This window comes from Clupea harengus, chromosome 6 (assembly GCF_900700415.2).
Source record: "Clupea harengus chromosome 6, Ch_v2.0.2, whole genome shotgun sequence".
Lineage (NCBI taxonomy): Eukaryota > Metazoa > Chordata > Actinopteri > Clupeiformes > Clupeidae > Clupea > Clupea harengus.
Window position 1 is genome coordinate 27785586 of NC_045157.1, and position 20136 is coordinate 27805721.

The following is a 20136-nucleotide window of genomic DNA, read 5'->3' on the forward strand; positions in this document are numbered from 1 at the left end:
GCTGCCTTTACCATAATGCCAGTAAAGGAGCTGCCTTTACCATAATGCCAGTAAAGGAGTTGCCTTTACCATAATGCCAGTAAAGGAGCTGCCTTCATCATAATGCCAGTAAAGGAGTTGCCTTTACCATAATGCCAGTAAAGGAGTTGCCTTTACCATAATGCCAGTAAAGGAGCGGCCTTTACCATAATGCCAGTAAAGGAGTTGCCTTTACCATAATGCCAGTAAAGGAGCTGCCTTTACCATAATGCCAGTAAAGGAGCGGCCTTTACCATAATGCCAGTAAAGGAGCTGCCTTTACCATAATGCCAATAAAGGAGTTGCCTTTACCATAATGCCAATAAAGGAGTTGCCTTTACCATAATGCCAGTAAAGGAGTTGCCTTTACCATAATGCCAGTAAAGGAGCTGCCTTCATCATAATGCCAGTAAAGGAGTTGCCTTTACCATAATGCCAGTAAAGGAGTTGCCTTCATCATAATGCCAGTAAAGGAGCTGCCTTTATCATAATGCCAGTAAAGGAGTTGCCTTTACCATAATGCCAGTAAAGGAGCTGCCTTTACCATAATGCCACTAAAGGAGTTGCCTTTACCATAATGCCAGTAAAGGAGTTGCCTTTACCATAATGCCAGTAAAGGAGCTGCCTTCATCATAATGCCAGTAAAGGAGTTGCCTTTACCATAATGCCAGTAAAGGAGTTGCCTTCATCATAATGCCAGTAAAGGAGCTGCCTTTATCATAATGCCAGTAAAGGAGTTGCCTTTACCATAATGCCAGTAAAGGAGCTGCCTTTACCATAATGCCACTAAAGGAGTTGCCTTTACCATAATGCCAGTAAAGGAGTTGCCTTTACCATAATGCCAGTAAAGGAGTTGCCTTCATCATAATGCCAGTAAAGGAGTTGCCTTTACCATAATGCCAGTAAAGGAGTTGCCTTTACCATAATGCCAGTAAAGGAGTTGCCTTCATCATAATGCCAGTAAAGGAGTTGCCTTTACCATAATGCCAGTAAAGGAGTTGCCTTCATCATAATGCCAGTAAAGGAGCTGCCTTTATCATAATGCCAGTAAAGGAGCTGCCTTTATCATAATGCCAGTAAAGGAGTTGCCTTTACCATAATGCCAGTAAAGGAGCTGCCTTTACCATAATGCCACTAAAGGAGTTGCCTTTACCATAATGCCAGTAAAGGAGTTGCCTTTACCATAATGCCAATAAAGGAGCTGCCTTCACCATAATGCCAATAAAGGAGTTGCCTTTACCATAATGCCAGTAAAGGAGTTGCCTTTACCATAATGCCAGTAAAGGAGCTGCCTTCATCATAATGCCAGTAAAGGAGCTGCCTTTACCATAATGCCAGTAAAGGAGTTGCCTTTACCATAATGCCAGTAAAGGAGTTGCCTTTACCATAATGCCAGTAAAGGAGCTGCCTTTACCATAATGCCAGTAAAGGAGTTGCCTTCATCATAATGCCAGTAAAGGAGCTGCCTTTATCATAATGCCAGTAAAGGAGCTGCCTTTACCATAATGCCAGTAAAGGAGTTGCCTTTACCATAATGCCAGTAAAGGAGTTGCCTTTACCATAATGCCAGTAAAGGAGTTGCCTTTACCATAATGCCAGTAAAGGAGCTGCCTTTACCATAATGCCAGTAAAGGAGTTGCCTTTACCATAATGCCAGTAAAGGAGTTGCCTTCATCATAATGCCAGTAAAGGAGCTGCCTTTATCATAATGCCAGTAAAGGAGCTGCCTTTATCATAATGCCAGTAAAGGAGTTGCCTTTACCATAATGCCAGTAAAGGAGCTGCCTTTACCATAATGCCACTAAAGGAGTTGCCTTTACCATAATGCCAGTAAAGGAGTTGCCTTTACCATAATGCCAGTAAAGGAGTTGCCTTCATCATAATGCCAGTAAAGGAGTTGCCTTTACCATAATGCCAGTAAAGGAGTTGCCTTCATCATAATGCCAGTAAAGGAGCTGCCTTTATCATAATGCCAGTAAAGGAGCTGCCTTTACCATAATGCCAGTAAAGGAGTTGCCTTTACCATAATGCCAGTAAAGGAGCTGCCTTTACCATAATGCCACTAAAGGAGTTGCCTTTACCATAATGCCAGTAAAGGAGTTGCCTTTATCATAATGCCAGTAAAGGAGTTGCCTTTACCATAATGCCAGTAAAGGAGCTGCCTTTACCATAATGCCAGTAAAGGAGCTGCCTTTACCATAATGCCAGTAAAGGAGTTGCCTTCATCATAATGCCAGTAAAGGAGCTGCCTTTATCATAATGCCAGTAAAGGAGCTGCCTTTACCATAATGCCAGTAAAGGAGTTGCCTTTACCATAATGCCAGTAAAGGAGTTGCCTTTACCATAATGCCAGTAAAGGAGTTGCCTTTACCATAATGCCAGTAAAGGAGCTGCCTTTACCATAATGCCAGTAAAGGAGTTGCCTTTACCATAATGCCAGTAAAGGAGTTGCCTTCATCATAATGCCAGTAAAGGAGCTGCCTTTATCATAATGCCAGTAAAGGAGCTGCCTTTATCATAATGCCAGTAAAGGAGTTGCCTTTACCATAATGCCAGTAAAGGAGCTGCCTTTACCATAATGCCACTAAAGGAGTTGCCTTTACCATAATGCCAGTAAAGGAGTTGCCTTTACCATAATGCCAGTAAAGGAGTTGCCTTCATCATAATGCCAGTAAAGGAGTTGCCTTTACCATAATGCCAGTAAAGGAGTTGCCTTTACCATAATGCCAGTAAAGGAGTTGCCTTCATCATAATGCCAGTAAAGGAGTTGCCTTTACCATAATGCCAGTAAAGGAGTTGCCTTCATCATAATGCCAGTAAAGGAGCTGCCTTTATCATAATGCCAGTAAAGGAGCTGCCTTTACCATAATGCCAGTAAAGGAGTTGCCTTTACCATAATGCCAGTAAAGGAGCTGCCTTTACCATAATGCCACTAAAGGAGTTGCCTTTACCATAATGCCAGTAAAGGAGTTGCCTTTATCATAATGCCAGTAAAGGAGTTGCCTTTACCATAATGCCAGTAAAGGAGCTGCCTTTACCATAATGCCACTAAAGGAGTTGCCTTTATCATAATGCCAGTAAAGGAGCAGCCTTTACCATAATGCCAGTAAAGGAGTTGCCTTTACCATAATGCCAGTAAAGGTCTTTGATAGCGCTTAGGCTACTCTCAGGGCCGCACCCCATAAAGACAGACTGAGTCAAGCCCGCCCTGCACCCCCGGCCCCAGCATCGTAAACGTTGACAGGGCATGTTTACTAGGAGGCCGTGTTGGCAGTGCGTGCCATCTATGAGCCCCTATTGAGTCAACACCAGTTCACGCAGCGGGTCAAGTGCTGACCGAGTCTCATACAAGCCTCAAAAAGGAAAGGTGAAAGGTCGATGTTTACCTGCCAGGCGCAGTGAGCCGGAATTGTGGACGGCCTCGTCGCGCAGCTCCCTCGCGTGGACGGTGACGGTGGAGACGGCGTCGGGCCACAGCCCGTCCGACACACGCACCTGGAAGCTGTAGGTGCCCGCCGGCGTGTTCTCCTTGATGAGGAGGAGGCCCGTCCGCTTGTTCAGGAGGAAGTAGCTAAGGGAACGCAGAGACAGAGAGAGTCAAACAGAGATAGTTCAAGAGAGGAAGAGTTAGCAACAGCAGGGCAGGGAGAGCGAGAGTTAGAGAGAGAAATGGCAGGAGAGAATTTGTTAGCGAGACAGAGAGAGAGAAAAAAAACGAATGTTTGTATGCCACCTTTGGTATAGGTGTGTGTGTGTGTGTGTGTGTGTGTGCGTGTGTGTGTGAATGAGTGTGTGTGTGGGTGAGTGTGTGTGGGTGAGTGTGTGTGTGTGTGTGGTATGTGAGTGAATGTGTGTGGGTGAGTGTGTGTGGGTGAGTGTGTGTGGGTGTACATGTGACTTTCATATTACTCTTGCTCTGCCTTTGTTCTCAGTGTTCTATTACTAATGAATGTGTTGCTGTATTGTGCTTTGTGCTTTGCCAACAACACTGTATCGACACAGTCATGCTAGGCAAGGCACGTTTATTTCAACAGCACATTTCATACACAGAGGCAATTCCATGTACTTTACATAAATAAAAGCAAAAGGAATATCCAAAATAAAAATAAAGATAAAGTGCTTGAGAGTGAAGAAAATAAAAGATAAAAAAAATAGAATAAAATATATATATTTTAAATATATATATGATTAAATGACATTGATATAATTAATAGATAAAGTATATGATTAAAAGATACAAAGTGGCTATTTCTTTCCCAACACTGAAGAGGCCAAGATGTCACTTCCCCAACGAGTGACCAGAGGTCTACTTCCAGAATGAAATGCAGTAAGAATAGAGTGCAGGTCTTTGAGCTCAGTCATAAGCATATGAAAAGAGAAACGTTTTTAACCTGGATTTAAAAACATGCGACATTTGAGGCAGATTCCAGTTGCTTGCAGTATAACAGCTATATGCTGCTTCACCATGTTTAGTTCAGAGTCCATGGATCTAAGAACCATATTCTTTCAACATATCCGAGATGTTTTCCTGGTCTAAACCATTCAGTGATTCATAGATATATTCTGAAAATTGTTTCTGAAACTTACTGGAAGCCAGCGTAAAGATTTTAGAACTGGTGTTATGTGCTCTGTTGTCTCTGTTTGTGCTAATAACTCTGAATTTGAATCTGAGAAAGAGAGAGAGAGAAAGCTGGAGAGTGTTACAGAGAGATGGAGTGAGAGGAAAAATGAGAGAGTGAGAAAAAGGAGAGAGAATGTTAGAGATGAGAGTGAGAGACGGAGTTTTCGAGAGAGAAAGAGGGTTTGAGAGTTAAAGAGGCAGAGGAGGTAGATTACGTCTGAGACGTGTGTTGATTCCTGTGGTCAGTTTTGGAGTGGGGTAGGGGACATCTGAAACGGTGAGTGTGTGTGTGTGTGTGACAGCACAAGTGTCAGAGCAGATGTACAGATGGAAATGAAAGAAGCTCAAACTGGAATCGCATGAGCACTCCGGAGAGGAAAGATGCGCGGAGCCAGGCAGAGCATCGATCGGAGCTAAAGTGCAGATATGACAGGCCATAAGAAGGAGGGACAGACATCAAGACTGGTTTACCATGGAAGAAAGAGGACGCCACATCTCATGTATATCAAGAAGCCAAAATCAAAGGCACTCAGGTTCAAAACAATCTGCTCTGGCATAATACCTTCCCGCTGTCTCACTCGTCATAAATATGGAAAATGTTTTTGTATGGCACTGTAGCATACAAGCAGATGTGTACACACATGCAGACAGACACTGTTATTCAAAACACACACACACACACACACACACACACACACACACACACACACACACACACACACACACACGTACAGATGCCAGGCAGGAGAGGTAATTCAATATTAAATCCGTATAGATTCAACAACTCTTTATTCATGCATGCTACTCAGAAAGTGGGGAAAATGAAAATATTCACTCTGGATTTCTTTCGAGTGCAGATTTTTAGGATTTGAGGCCGTCAGAGGTTTATTTTTGTATTGCATGACATGAGCTGTGCATGTGGGGGGGGGGGGTAGACTCAGGTGGGGGTGGGGACTTTCAGAGATGTCTCAGGGCTTAGCGTGCCTCTAAAACACCCTGTCAAACCTCTCTTCTCTGCCTCATGCCACACATCCCAGCTACAACAGTGGGGGGCTGAGAGAGAGAGAGGGAAGGAGAGAGAGAGAAAGAGAGAGAGAGAGAGAGAGAGAGAGGGGGAAAGAGAGAGAGAGAATGAGAGACAGAGATGGAGGGAGAAAGAGACAGATAAAGGAGGGCTGGTGGAAGAAGAGAGGGAGAGATGTCACACTGCGGGTCTTTGAAGAGCACTGAAATGAAGCGGTGGGACTGAGGAGGAAACGGGAGGATAGAGGGAGATGAGAAGGCTGGATTGGCAGAGAGATGAAGATGGAGCGCTGATGAAAGAGTGAGAGATGTGAGGAGGGACAGAGGCAGAGAGAAAGAGAGAGAGAGAAGGGAACAGAGAGTGAAAGATGGCAGAGGCAGCTTACTTTGGGATGTGTCCCTCAAAGGCGTAGGTCTTGTTGTCCCAGTCATCTGGATCTGGGGAATAGACCTTCCCTAAAACGGTGGTAGGCATGCGTCCTGAAGTTGTGAGAAGAGGGGAAAAAAGAGATTTAGCAAGCTGTACATTTCTCGTAGGGGAGTGTGTGTGTGGCCAAGTACGTATGAGTGTGTGTGTATGGGTGTGTGTCTAAGTGAATGTGAAGTCTTTGTTCTAGATTTAGATGCAGCATTTTTGAAAGTGGAGCACACATAATGGACATTGGACCAGGTTTTGCCAAGCGGAAAAGCTTTTAAGGGAACTTGCACTCCACTGTCAGGTACAGGGAAACGAAACGTGTCTGAGATATCAGCCAGTGTTAATGCTCTTAATTTGGCCTCCATGATTAGAGCATAATAGCCATCCATGCCATGCTGAGATATGACGTGTTGCTCTTGCTCCTTTTTCATCAGCTAAACAGCTGAACAAAACCCACAAAAAAATCTAACACATACTACTCAGTACATATGACTTATTCATACCAAGCCTGGAAAAAAAGAAAGACATTTCCCCACTGTGGAAAGACTACCAATCAAGTACATTTCTGCCTTTTAACAGACTTTCTTCCACTTACCCAAGGGCACCCACAGTGACCTGTGCAAAGAATATGATGGCAAGTCTGAAAGACTTTACTTTATTTTGGCATACATTTTTTTAACAAGCCTCCCTCTCGTAAGCTATGTGGGACATGTTTAGGCGTATGCTAAGAAAGCTCCGTGGAGCTCAACACAACTTCCTAATGAGCTCAGCCTCACCTCTGTGGCTGTTGATGTAGATCTCCTTCTCTCCCGCCCTGTGGGCGTGATCGTTTTCATCGCCGATGGTGACGGTGAGCGTATTTGTGACCGTCATTGGAGGATGGCCACTGTCAGTCATGATGATGGGCAGATAGAACTCCTTCTGGCTCTCGCGGTTAAACTCACGCAGGGCGGTGAGGGTGGCCGTGCCGTTGCCGTTGTCCTGCAGGTGGAAGTCGTTGCTGAGGCGGTACTCCAGTGGCATGGAGAAGGTGAAGGGCCCGCCGTTCTCTTCCGAGTCCCGGTCGACCGCGTGCAACAGCGAGGACGTCTGGTTCAGCATCACCACCTGGGGACCTAGAGCGTTCTCCATCACAACAGGGGCGTACGCCGCCTCAAACTCCGGCCCGTTATCGTTGATGTCTACCAGGGACAGCTGGACGGTGGCAGTGCCGGTTAGGGGTGGCGTGCCGCGGTCCGTGGCCAGGATGACCAGATAGTGCTGAGGTGCGCTCTCCCGGTCGAGGGGGCTGGCTACAGTCACCAGGCCCGTCTGGTCCACACGGAAGATGTGGTGGGGGTCTGACTCCGGGGCGACGCTGTAGGTGATCTGGCGGTTGAGGCCGGAGTCGGAGTCGGTGGCGGCCAGGGTGGCCAGGCTGGAGCCCACGGGCAGGTCCTCGCGCACGGGCGGCAGCGGCACGAAGTGGGGGATGAAGACGGGCGCGTGGTCGTTGCAGTCGACCACCTCCACCACGCAGTGCAGCACGCTGGAGTAGTCCAGGTCCTCCACCCTGATGGTGAGGTTGAAGCGCTGCTCGGACGGCCGCTCGTAGTCCAGCTTCTTCTTGAGGCGCAGCGTGCCGCGCCGCTCCGCCCGCTGGCTCTCCACGTAGAACTTCTGCTCGGGGTCGCCGGCCACCACGCTAAAGGTGAGCAGCGCGTTCTCCCCGGCGTCGGCGTCCTCCGCCAACAGCTCCAGCACCGCTTCGTTGGGCTCGCTGCTCTCCGGGACGGACGCGCGGCACGAGCGCTCCACGAAGCGCGGCACGTGGTCGTTGACGTCGCTCACGCGCACCTGGACCGTGGCCGTACTGCTCATGCCGCCCCCGTCCCGAGCCTCCACCACCAGGGTGTACCCGTCGGTCAGCTCCCGGTCCAGCCCGCTCCGTGCCACGGAGATAGTCCCCGTGGAAGGGTTGATGGTGAACATCTCGGCCCCTCCCCCGCTCCCCAAGATCCTGTACGTGAGCACGGCGTTCTGGCCCACGGCCGCGTCGTCCAGGTCGGTGGCGGTCATCTCCATGACGGCGGTGCCCGGCAGCGAGTTCTCTGGCACGCTGCCGTGGCAGTTGTCGGGGGCGCAGGCGAAGACGGGCGCATTGTCATTGATGTCCCATACATTGATGATGATGTCGGTGAAACCGGTAAGGCCCTCACCACCCTCATCAGTAGCCAGCACCACGAAGCGCCAAGCCGCCCGCTGCTCGCGGTCTAGCGTCCGCTGAGCGTAGATCTTCCCCGTCACCTCATCAATTATGAACTCACTCTCTGCTCCTTGGCCATGGAGCGAGTACCGCAGGGCTTCCTGGTCAGCATCCTTATCTGGGTCAGATGCCGTTACCTACAACATCAAAGAGAATATTGCCTGAGTTTACTTCAGCACTGCTAACTTTTTTTCTCGTCTTTTTTTTCCGATGGAGCTCAACACTGTTTAATTATTAATGGCTGCTGACGTTAACTCATCCATAGGATCAGGCTTGTTTTCAAAACTTGGCGCAACTAGTTTTCCAAAGCCATTCAGTGCAAGGTTAAATAAATAGCTTGAAAGCTGTCTGATTTGCCCTGTTCAGTGTATGATGGACAGTGCAAATGAATCATTGTGTTTCTATAAACAATGAAAAAAATTAATTGAGCATGACAGAAATCTGGTCATCTTTTAACAGTTGGAAAAACACACTCAAAATCAAACTCAGTGGCTAAATATCCAGGTTTGAATTAAATGAGCATAACATGGCCCCGTAATCTATGCAACTGTAGGGGCCCTCATTTGAAAGGGCATCATGTGCGTTAGACGAGTGACAAAGTCCACTAATGGCGCAACATCAAAGGGAGGAGCTGAAAAGAATTGTCCCTTGTATGAATGCACTCATAGGATGCGAGAATAGCAGGAAGCTTTTGTGGGAAAGGTGAACCGGAATAATAATGTGTGGGTGTGCTGTTGCATTTGTGTCTTTAGGGATGGGTAGTCTCATTTCTTTTGGGGGAAAAAGTCCCATTACAGCTTGCGGTGGTGCAAAGATCAATCCAACTCTTCAAATATTTTGTCACAAAATAATGAAATACTCCCTGTTTGATGGCAAAACAGTCCCAGCCACACTCCAACAGAAGAACAAGAGAAAGGTTGTGACCCCACAATTCTTTTGAATGGATTGACTTGCAATAACAGCAAAGACATCCGTGAAACACAGGTAACCAGAGCCAATTGAATAATCCCAAATGTTTAATGAACCAAACTGAGATTAAAAGAATATTAGGAAATTTGGGAAATTATCAGATGAGTTGTATCGGCGTCTACCTTGATTAATTCCCTTTTTGCACTTCCAAGTTCAATGCAAACCAAGTGAGCAGCAAGCCAGAATATTGGTACAGAGAAATGGCACTCCTTCTCACCTACGGCCTGTTTTCATAACCATACTGAGAGACGTTAGGCTATGAGAGAAGGGCGTGTTGAGCAGCGGTGTGAACTGAGTAAGTTCTGTAATGTAAAATACAAAAACATTACTTTTTTTATTATTACCTTTCTGTCTCACTTTGTTGCACATTATGCTGTCAAACTGTGTAGCGATTAGATTAGAGACGCCTGCTTTCCTCAAAACGATTTAGATGAAACGACTACCTTTTTGATCAGACACACCCAAATGAGGCATCCGTCCAGCCTCAAAGGTGCCTATGTCTGTGTGCATGCTATGAAATAACACAATCAAAATCAAACCAAATCAAAACAGCTTCACCCAATGGCATTTTATGCACATAAGAACCCGCAGTGCGCATCTATTAAACTGGGGCCCTAGATGTAAAACAACAGCTTTTCTCAAGTCAGCTCTAAAAATACAAGTGTTGCAAGAAACTTGTGGAGCAAACTCCCTACCTGCAGAACAAACACGGGCGAGCCGTCCAGCTCCTCCGTCACACTGCCATAGTACTCGTTCATGGTGAAGACGGGAGCCTCGTCGTTCTTGTTCACCACATTGACGTCGACGGTGGCGTAGTCCTCCCACTTCCCGTCAGACGCCAGCAGGTGGAGGGTGTAGCGCTTGCTCTGCTCGTAGTCCAGAGGCTGGGCGATGAAGATGGTGCCCACCTCGGGCTCCACGTCGAACACCCCGCCAGTGTTGCCAGATGTGATCTGGTAGCGAAGTTTGGCATTGGCACCTGCGGGTGAGGTGGCAAATTAGATAGAGTATGAGGTAGGGCACAGTGTTGATAAGGTTCTCAACCCAGCTGTCTTACACGTGTGATGAGCACATTCAGATAATGATTGTGCCTGTTGGGAAAAGCTATAAATGTCATTTGACATGCTAACAAACATCATGGCATCATGGCAATTCAAATCCAATACGCATCCTTTTACTAAATGTCAAACTTCGGTCAAGACTTGCTTGTTGAAACTTCAGTTAAAAGAAAGCTGACCTAATGGTTACTCTGCAAGTCTAGCTGGCTCTTAACCAAACATCTGATCGTACATTTCAAGCACGGAGGCTCCCCGGAGACTGTTTCCGTTTACCGTTGAGGAATTCTTCGGGGGGACCGAGAGAGGTGTGCGTAACCTGAACCCATTTAGTCTCACTAACACTCATAATTAAGCCTTTGCCTCAAACTTAGAATTTTGTGCAGCCAGTAACGACTTTGACTGCACACGGCTGCCTCCAATTAGGCTGCACAGTGAGATAGCGCCGGCACACCTCAATAGGAATCCAATACTCTCTCTCTCTGCTTAGGTAAACCAAGGGGAGAAAAAAGAGATTTCTCACAGGGTTCGGAGACTAGTACGGCATGTGCAACATGAAAGGGATACAGAGATAGCATGCTTAAGCACACTTCTTTTGTGTTTGGAAGTGCTAATTAAACAGTGGAATGTCGAAGCAAACGAATGAAAACATCTTCACTTTTCTTATTAGTTTGCTGGGTTTTTTTTCCACAGTGCTGCGATTTGATCCCAGAGGAGTTCTTGCAGAGCAAAAATATGTAAACAAACAAAATGGATAAACAAACATAGCGCAAAGACGTATTCCCATGCGCGCCCTGTTTTGATCTGTTCTCCATGGGCTAAAGCAATCCTGCTGACGGAGGGGGAATAGATGAGGGAATAAACAATGGGCGGGGCGGGGAGTCTTATCAGAAATGACCCTCGGGGTGAAACTTGGAGTAAAATAATAGCTCCTCATACACACACACACACACACACACACACACACACACATACACACACACACACACACAGAGCCTCAGTCTTTCTATCTCTCTCTCTTTTCTTTGCTCCCTCCTGGGCTAATCAGTTCCTATTAACAGGAGTGTTAGTGGCAGTGGTGGAAGCGCGCTGCTCCTGTGCAGAGGTGACTGGCACATTCCGCTCCGGGTGGCGCCACGCCACTCTGTGCCACACCGAGGCGGTTAAGACTGAGCGTGCCCTTCTGCGTGGCCCATTCATCAGCGGGCCCTCCGCAGGCACAAGCAGCATCCAGCTCAGCCATGATAAATGCCTGATAAAACCACTCTCCACCCTGTCCCCCACCCACCCCCGCCACCACCGCCTCTCTCCCCCCACTCCCCTCCCCTCCTCCTCCTCCTCCTCCTCCACGTCTGGCCTGACAGATAGTCGGCCTGCTACAGTAGCCCCAGAGGGGGTGATGCCCCCTCCTTCACAGGGGATTTATCAGCTGCTGGTTACAGTGGCTGGGGCACGCTGGCTGGCTGGCTGGCTGGCTGGCTGACGAGCGAGTGAGTTATGGGGAAAAGCCTGCAGCGTGTGAGTGAGGGAATAATGAGAAGGGAGCTTCGCAACAGGAGATCATTCCGAAAAACACTGGCGGGGAGGGGGGCGGGGGTGGTGGGTGGTGGGTGGGGCGCCTGTTGCACTTGAACCCATGTGCGAGGGGAGGGGAGGGGAGAGGCGAGAGAGAGAGATGCTCGTCTCAGCTGCAGGTGAGCTGGTTAAAGAGCTTGTCTTCGCTCTCCTGAGTGGTGGGCAAGGCTAAAAAGAGAGATAGTGCTTGGAAAGGCCACCAGGGCCACGGTGGGTAATGGAGTCATATTTTCCACCGCTTCAAACTTGGAGCAGGTGGGAGAACTGACATGTCTGCAAATGGACGAGTGTGAGGATAAGGGAAATGGTTAGACTGCAAAGCAGCAAGAGAATTGAATCCCCAATATTTGAGGATATATATTGCTGCAATACGCGATCAAATATTAAGTCGGTATGTTACGTTCCTAGAAAACAGAAGTTAAGTTCCAACATACAGGGATAGAATAATAAACAACCATGCACTGATATTTCCAAACAGCAACATGAGATGGGATTTCAGAACTGCCTGACTGAAGGAGAATTCCAGCAAATGGCTGATAGAAGTCCAATCCCTTGGGTTCTCCGCGGCTCATATGTCATGTTCAGAGTCACAGGCACATTGGTGAGGCTGGCAGTTTCTGTCTTTCTTCCCCACCTACCTTCATCCTCATCATTAGCGCTCACGGTGACGATGGTGGAGCCAACATCAGCATCCTCGTCGACGTCGACTTCATACACGGATTGGGCGAAGATGGGCTTGTTATCGTTGACGTCACTGATGAAAACGCGCACGTACGCCGTGTCTGAGGAAGAGCAAAAGATTGCGAGATTAAACACAAGCTCTGCTCTTATTCTGTCAAGCTGAACCTCTCTTTCTCTCTCTCTCTCTCTCTCTCTCTCTCTCTCTCTCTTTCTATCTCTCCCTCTCTCTCTTCCCATTCTGTTTTCTCTTTCCATTTCATTTATTTCTCCTGTATATTCTAGATCCCTCTCTATTCTCTACAAACTTCCATGCACCATTTTCATCCTCATTCTCATTTGCTTTCGCTGCATCCCCCCTATCTCTGCCTCTCATCTTGGCGATGTTTTGAGTCTGATGCCATCAGTAGACAGATGTGGAAGAGGACCCCAGGGGGGCAGGGCTGGGATTGATAGGGTAGCTGAGGGTGGGGGGGGCTGATATAATAGGCTTCCTTTGATATGAGTATCAAAAGGAACATAATTTGCAATATATTTCTGGAGATGAGATAAATTATTTAAGCTGGTTGCAAAAGTCGCTCAGTTAAACACAGTGATAAAGGAGTCAAACCGCGGGGTGGGGTGGTGTGAAGAGACAGCGCCGGCCCTGAACTTTTCATGCCTTTCCATTTTAACAGCAAGACAGAGGCAGAAGTTATGTGCAGACGTGTAGAAGGGGAGCTTCTGATGGACAAAGTTGAGGATCTGGCTGGTGTATGCCGCAGTGCTGTGGTATGCAAAGAGCGTCGTGGAACAGGAGCTCCTGCTAGCTGCTGACAGCTTCCCTTGAGCTTCAGAGAGACGTGGTCAGGATTACTCCACTTTACTAAAAGCCCTGGTTTTATCTCTTATTCTATCTTTACGCTGGCATGCCATTGGGTGGGTTCTCAAATAGGGCTCCATCCCAGAGCCAACAACATATTAAATTGAAGACAGAGAAACTGTGTGTGTGTGTGTGTGTGTTATACATGTGCACTACATATTCACTGCATATACAATATATAGGGATGTTTGTATAAGCGCCTGCATGCCTGGGTAAATATGGAGGGTAAGTGTATAGTGTACAGAAATACAAATGAAGAGACAGACCAAACAAGAGCGAAAGTGAGGGAGAGACGAGGAGAGAAGGAACAAGCTGTAGGAGACTGATTATATATGCCAAGCAACACGGCTTGGGAGGAGAAGACTGTGAAGCCTTGCCAGTCCTCTTTCTATGCCTTCATTTAACATTTATATCAGGGAAAAAAAATCTTTTTCCTTATTTGATTTCTGGCCTAAATATTTAAGCACTGTTTACACTCAGAAATGTCATAATGAACAAAGCCAACACATTTGATAATCCATGACTATCGGGGTGAAAAGACCCTTTTTCCCGCAGATCTAAACACGTTTGCCCAGGTGGAGTTGATGAGCTGCTGGAATGATGGACAGCTGATGGACAGAGTACAGGCTGACACGGATACAGACCTGCTGCCTGCACATCTTCTTGTGATGTGTTACGCCCTTACATTTGAATGACTGCTGGCAAATAAATCAAATACTGCCTGTTCAGTTTGTGGCTGTTAACAACGTACAATTTATTCAGAGCGGCACACTTATGATAACTGTAACAACTGATCATGTATGCATGAAATGAACATTTCTAAAATGTGAAAATTCCCAAGGGAAGTGGGTCCCATGAATTGATTTAGCTGGGTAAGGTTGGTGCTGTCAAATGTTTTGGTAAATGGAATATAACTGTTGGAGGGGGTATGGAAATAAACCAAATGAAGGTGATCACTCAAGCCAGGCTTACCGGAGTTGGGCTGTCCATGTCTGCCAGGCCTAGCCGACTCCCATCCATCCACTGACTTCACCTCCAGTAGGTAGGAGCCCTTGGTCTCACGGTCGAACACCGCCTCTGTGTAGATGGAGCCCACCTCGGGATCGATGCGGAAGAACTGATAGTCTCCGTTGCGGTCATTCAGCAGCGAGTAGGAGATCTGCAGGGGGACGGACGCAGATGGGGAGGGTGGAGGTGGTACGAGAGAAGGGAAGAGAAGAAGAAGAGGTGGAGTGACACAAGAGTGTTTATTTCGTCTTCGGTTCGGTCTTATTAAAGTAAAGTCATGTTATGCATGTATGAACAGTGTGTGTTCAGGGAGTTCTGCTCAAGAGCAAGAGGGGCTGGGGAAATGCAAAGGGGAAAAATGGCAAAGTGAAGGGTCTTAAAACAAATAAAGCAACAGAATACAGACCCCCCCCCCCCAAACAAATACACTTATGATGAACCTGCCATTAAGTGTGTGACCCACCCACCCACTTTTTAATTAAGCAGTATGGGGCGACGTCGGTTCATGGCATTTTCATTCACAATAACACAGACAGACTCCCCCTGTCTAGGATTATTTGTAATCTCTTTGCCTGAGATATATCGCCACTCTGCTTGCAGGAGCAGAAAAATCAAGACATATTCACCTGAAGAACAATGAGCACATCGAGGAGCTCAGCCAAAGGCTTGAAATGACAATGAGGTGTTCAGGCTGACTCGAAAGGGCCCCCAGTGGCCTCAAATAGCAATTATCGCATACAATTCATTGAGCGTCTGCCGTAAAACAACACGACATGTTCGATAAATGGTGCCCCCCTGTCTGAATTAGCACAAATAGTGAAAATAAAAGCCTGAATTAAATGTAATGCCATAATAAAAAAGCTTGTAGGGGGTCAGGTTATTAAAAACAACTGGCAATCTTCAATGGAGAGAGAGAAAGAGAGAGAGGGGGGGGGGGGACGACGACCACATCAGCATTTACGCCCACAAATGATATTCATTATGGCCTGTATGTGTAGCTATGATTGAGCCTGCTATTGAGAGACTACTGAAGCCAGTGCAAGCAATGAACAGCCATGGACAGCCTTGCACTCACAAACCATTCCATCTCAAAATGAGGGCAGAGGAGCTCAAACATACACTATCCTTGAAGTCAATTCAATTATAACACAAGCAGCGTAAGGCTTTGGAGTTCAGGGGAATATCATGAACACTGCGAAGAGAGACAGGGAGAAGGAGAAAGAGAAATTGAGACTGCAAGAGAAATAGTGACAAATGAGGGGAACTGGAGAGAAACCTTCAAAGAAAATGAGCTAATACACACAGCCTGAATAGCCTGCTCCAGACACAAGAATGGACAGGCCATTGGGACCAGGACCCTACAGATTGCATAGACCCTCAAATAGACTGTTAGACTAGACAATTTAGACTTTTTTCTATAGGATTGTTACAGTAGAATACTGTACACCTCAATCTAGATGTAACATTCACAGGAAAACACACTGAGGTATACTGGAATATCACACTTTACAAAAAGCTAAACTACTTTAAATCCATCTCCATTTCAAAAGCATTAAGATCTTTGTTGCAAATCATTTAAAGGTGCCATAGAACGCATTTATTCAGAATTTGAAATTGTTCTCCGATGTCTACATAGGTGTGTGACTTTGGTCGGGGCGAAAAATGTCCAGTTTTACACCTCTATTTACAACCCTGTGATTTGGCCTCAGAATTAAATAAGCTGTTTCCCCTTACTTAGGCTCATTCAAAATGACGATGCGCTCTGCTCTGATTGGCTGGTTTACAGAGAGGCACTGTGCTGGCCCACACAGACAGTAATGTGTCAAAATAAATAGCTAAAAACTGTGAGAGTTGAACCATGGAGCGTTTGGAAAGTGTATGTTTGAGCTTTCATTGGAGGAGGAAACGGATGTTGATGAACAGCCAGTTGTTCGGAGATTGGAAATGAACGCTTCCGAGTGGTAAGTTGTCATTTAGTGTTTCTATAATCTGCAGTTTTTATTAGGGACTCTGGACAGCTCCTAAATCTGTTGTTCGTTATGAATTGAGAGTGCTGCTTTCAAATTTCGTGACTTCAGTAGGCTATGTTCAGGTAACCAAAAGTACAAACAATATGGAAGCTTCTTGTCAATGACAGGATCACAGACTTAGTAATGCTGTTTACTACTCCCCTGCTGTATATACTGTATACCTGATTAGGACTTCTTAGCCTACCATTAATTAATGACCTTACATGAATGGCTATCAATATATTTTTTTCTTCGCCAGGTGTTCTTGAGGAAACTGCAAGCATGCCACTCGAGAGAGAACATATTGCCTATGTTGCAGGGAAATACCACAGGTAACTAAACTGGCTACAAATTCACAGACACTGTCTGATCTAGGTTAGAAATGAAGAAACTCGTAAAAATGACAATTTTGATTGACACCTTTATTTTGCTTCATCATCAGAACCAACAACAAGGCTGACTGCTGTCAGTCTTTTTATTGCACAAACGACTCACTGCGTAACACACACGTGTTATATATGGAGGCGACACAGGACACACACACACACACGCAGGACTGAGGTCGCCGTGAATTCGACTTCTGCCTTTAACCCAGGATCGTCCCTCCTCCAGGAACCTCCAGGAGCAGTGGGCAGCTTCTCAGCGCCCGGGGACCAAGTGAGCCGTCCATCTCGGTCAGGGACGGACAGAAGTGTTCTGTTCTTTTTGCATGTTTTTCTGTTGGGGTTCTTAGTGGAGGAAACCCCTTGTTTGTGAACACAGGGAGAACATGCAAATTCCACACAGAAAGGCCCGGGAGATAGCCCACCTGAGCACTGAAGGTCTGGGAAGGACCTGCCCCCCAGAGCCAACAGCGCCCCATGCGGGGTTCAAACCCATGACCTTCTTGCTGTGAGGCGGCAGTGCAAGCACCTGAGCCACCGTGCCAATACTAAACTCTGAGCCAAAACAATACTAAAACAAACAATGTGTGCTTTCCTCCTCTCGTCTCCCTGCAGACACTTGGCCTACAGGTGGTTTGTCAGCTGGTGCTGGGGTTTCCTTGGAAGAAGGGTTGGTGTTGTCATCCCTTCATGTGTGGGGCTGCGCATAAGGGGGTTTCCAGATGCTGCAGGGCAGTACATCGGGTTCAGACATATCCTATGAAGTGAAAACATTTTATTATTTATTTGCACCTTTGCTTTGTTTCTTTGCACATTTTGAAGTATTGTTTGAAATAAAATAAAAAAAATTGAAACTTGCAAATTGTTTGCTCTGTCTTCACTGGTTTTGGGCTTTTGGAAAGAGAAGCTTGTACACAAGTTTTCCTTTATATGCTGTCATTTGTGGACGGTCTCAGGAAACAGCTATAGCACCTTTCTAAATACTGCATTACCTGTTTTGTTGCAAGTGCCATTCAGTTAGAACAGCCGTAAGTGATTTGCACTTTGATGGTCGGCTATTGACCGTTAGACTTGGTGCCTCATGGTCATTATTCATTAATGGTCATTGGTCATTATGGGTGCTGCAAATTACATGCTGATACTGTCTAAAGAACTCATTTGGGGCACATTTGGTGGATGGATAAGAAGGTCCCTCTTCTGCGTGGTCAGACATTACAAACCCTGGTGCACACAGGACAAGTTTTGAACAGGCTGAGAAGGCATTTTTCAAAAATTATGAACTGAGCATCCTCAATACAATGACGATGTACCACTCTAAGGAAAAGAACTAAGAAACAACAACACTGAGCCCGTTAGTGAAAATCATTCACACAACCTGAAACCTGTCACAGCTCGGGTGAAAACATTGCTGCACTGTTAGAGAAATGGAACATTGACACAAAAAAATACAAGTATGTAGTGTTGTTATGAGTACCCACTGCCTAAAATGTACTGCTGATAACATCTCCATGTCAGAGTCACATTAGAAACCAGCACCTTGTGCACATTGATCAACCATTCACACTTGCCATCTTCTGCATGCTAATAAACCTATTCATACCAATTGACACTCTCCTACAGAGGGCAATTAACTAGGTTAAATGGTCGATCAAACCCAACAGATATGTTAATGTTTGAAGGAGGGGGAATAACGGTAACCCATACAAGATTTCACTAATTTGGCGCAAGCCATCTTCTCACACATCAGCAAAGATGAAACCTGATTATGACTATGAATAGAGCTCTAAATCATTTTAGGACCTCCATTGCCTACTGACTCATCGTACTAAACAAGCTTACAGTTACACAAACACTATAATACAGCCCCCACGGCGCAGCACATATGCACTTACAATATGTAACATTACCTTTTTTCTTCAGTGAGGTGAGGTCTCAACGTTTGTGTTCCTGGGATGACTCACTTGGAGCATCAGTTTGGCACCCTACCTCATTTGTTCGCGAGAGCTGATATGATGTACACGGAAATACAAACGTGCATAGTCATATTTCAGTCAAACTAAACAGATTTTAACACATTGACTAGATGTCTTGTCACATGACAATCGTTTCAACTTCAACTTTAGCTAGAAGGATCAAGTTAGCTATATAAGCAACTGTCGGCAGAGATAACGTGTTGACCAGAGAATCCGTATTGAAACCGGAAGTGGGTGATTTACTCCATTTGATTGGCTAATAACAGGACCTTTACTTTTTCGTTGAGAAATTATGTTGATCGCCTGACATTCAAACGATCGGTTTTCTTTAAATTATTATTATTTTTGTGAAGTTATACGGCTCAATACTCAATTGACTTGTTAACCGAACTTTTACGAAGTGATACAACTAAACACACAAGTGACTTGTTAACCGAACTTTAACGAAGCTATATGACAAAACACAAAGCTAGCACTGTTAATTCCGGTATAGCTAGCTAGGTCAATTAGCTCGCCTAAGATACTGTAATTTAAGCTAACCAATTACCTAATTTCCCCCAAAACCCATCGATTGTGTGTGTTTGTGATGTGTAACATATATCCTTTATCTGTCATTCAAGTTATTTAAGTTTATTTACCGCTAGCGATTGTACTGACACAAGTGTAGTTCAATTGTTAGCCAGCTAGCTAGGTAAATTAGCTTGCGTAAGATACTGCTTGAGCTAACCAGCCCAAACACTGAATAGCTAGCTAGGTCAATTAGCTCACCTAAGATACTGTAATTTAAGCTAACCAATTACCTCATTCCCCCCCAAAACCCATCGGTTGTGTGTGTTTGTGATGTGTAACATATATCCTTTATCAGTCATTCAAGTTATTTACATTTATTTACCGCTAGCGATTACACCGACACAAGTGTAATTCAATTGCTAGCTAGCTAGCTAGGTAAATTAGCTTGCGTAAGATACCGTAATTTTTAGCTTACCTATTACCTAATTATCACACAAAAAACATCGATTACGTGTGTTTGTGATGTGTAACATATATCCTTAATCAGTCATTCAAGTTATTAACATTTATTTAACGCTAGCGATTACATCGACACAAGTGTAATTAAATCGCTATTAATGTTAACGTGACACAACATTAAAAGTCAGGCATCGACATGGTTCCTAAAGAATAAATCAAAGGTCCTTGTCCATTTCTGTTCCGGACATGTGACAAGTTTTATCCAACCAGAGACCGGAGTAAAGTGACGACTTCCGGTTTCAATACAGATCCTTTAGGAAATACGTTATC

At 45.7% G+C, this 20136-nt stretch overlaps 1 protein-coding gene across 1 annotated transcript in view; it reads right to left on the reverse strand.

Annotated features, from left to right (window-relative positions):
- si:ch211-186j3.6 (neural-cadherin) overlaps window positions 1-20136 on the reverse strand; it is a 168466-nt gene that overhangs the window by 63825 nt on the left and 84505 nt on the right. The window contains exons 15-20 of the mRNA XM_031569628.2: window positions 14437-14623; window positions 12563-12706; window positions 9990-10273; window positions 6857-8462; window positions 6049-6142; window positions 3405-3589 (exon numbers count right to left, since the gene is read on the reverse strand). Coding sequence (XP_031425488.1) covers window positions 3405-3589; window positions 6049-6142; window positions 6857-8462; window positions 9990-10273; window positions 12563-12706; window positions 14437-14623 — 2500 coding nt within the window. The remainder of the gene's footprint in view (window positions 1-3404; window positions 3590-6048; window positions 6143-6856; window positions 8463-9989; window positions 10274-12562; window positions 12707-14436; window positions 14624-20136) is intronic.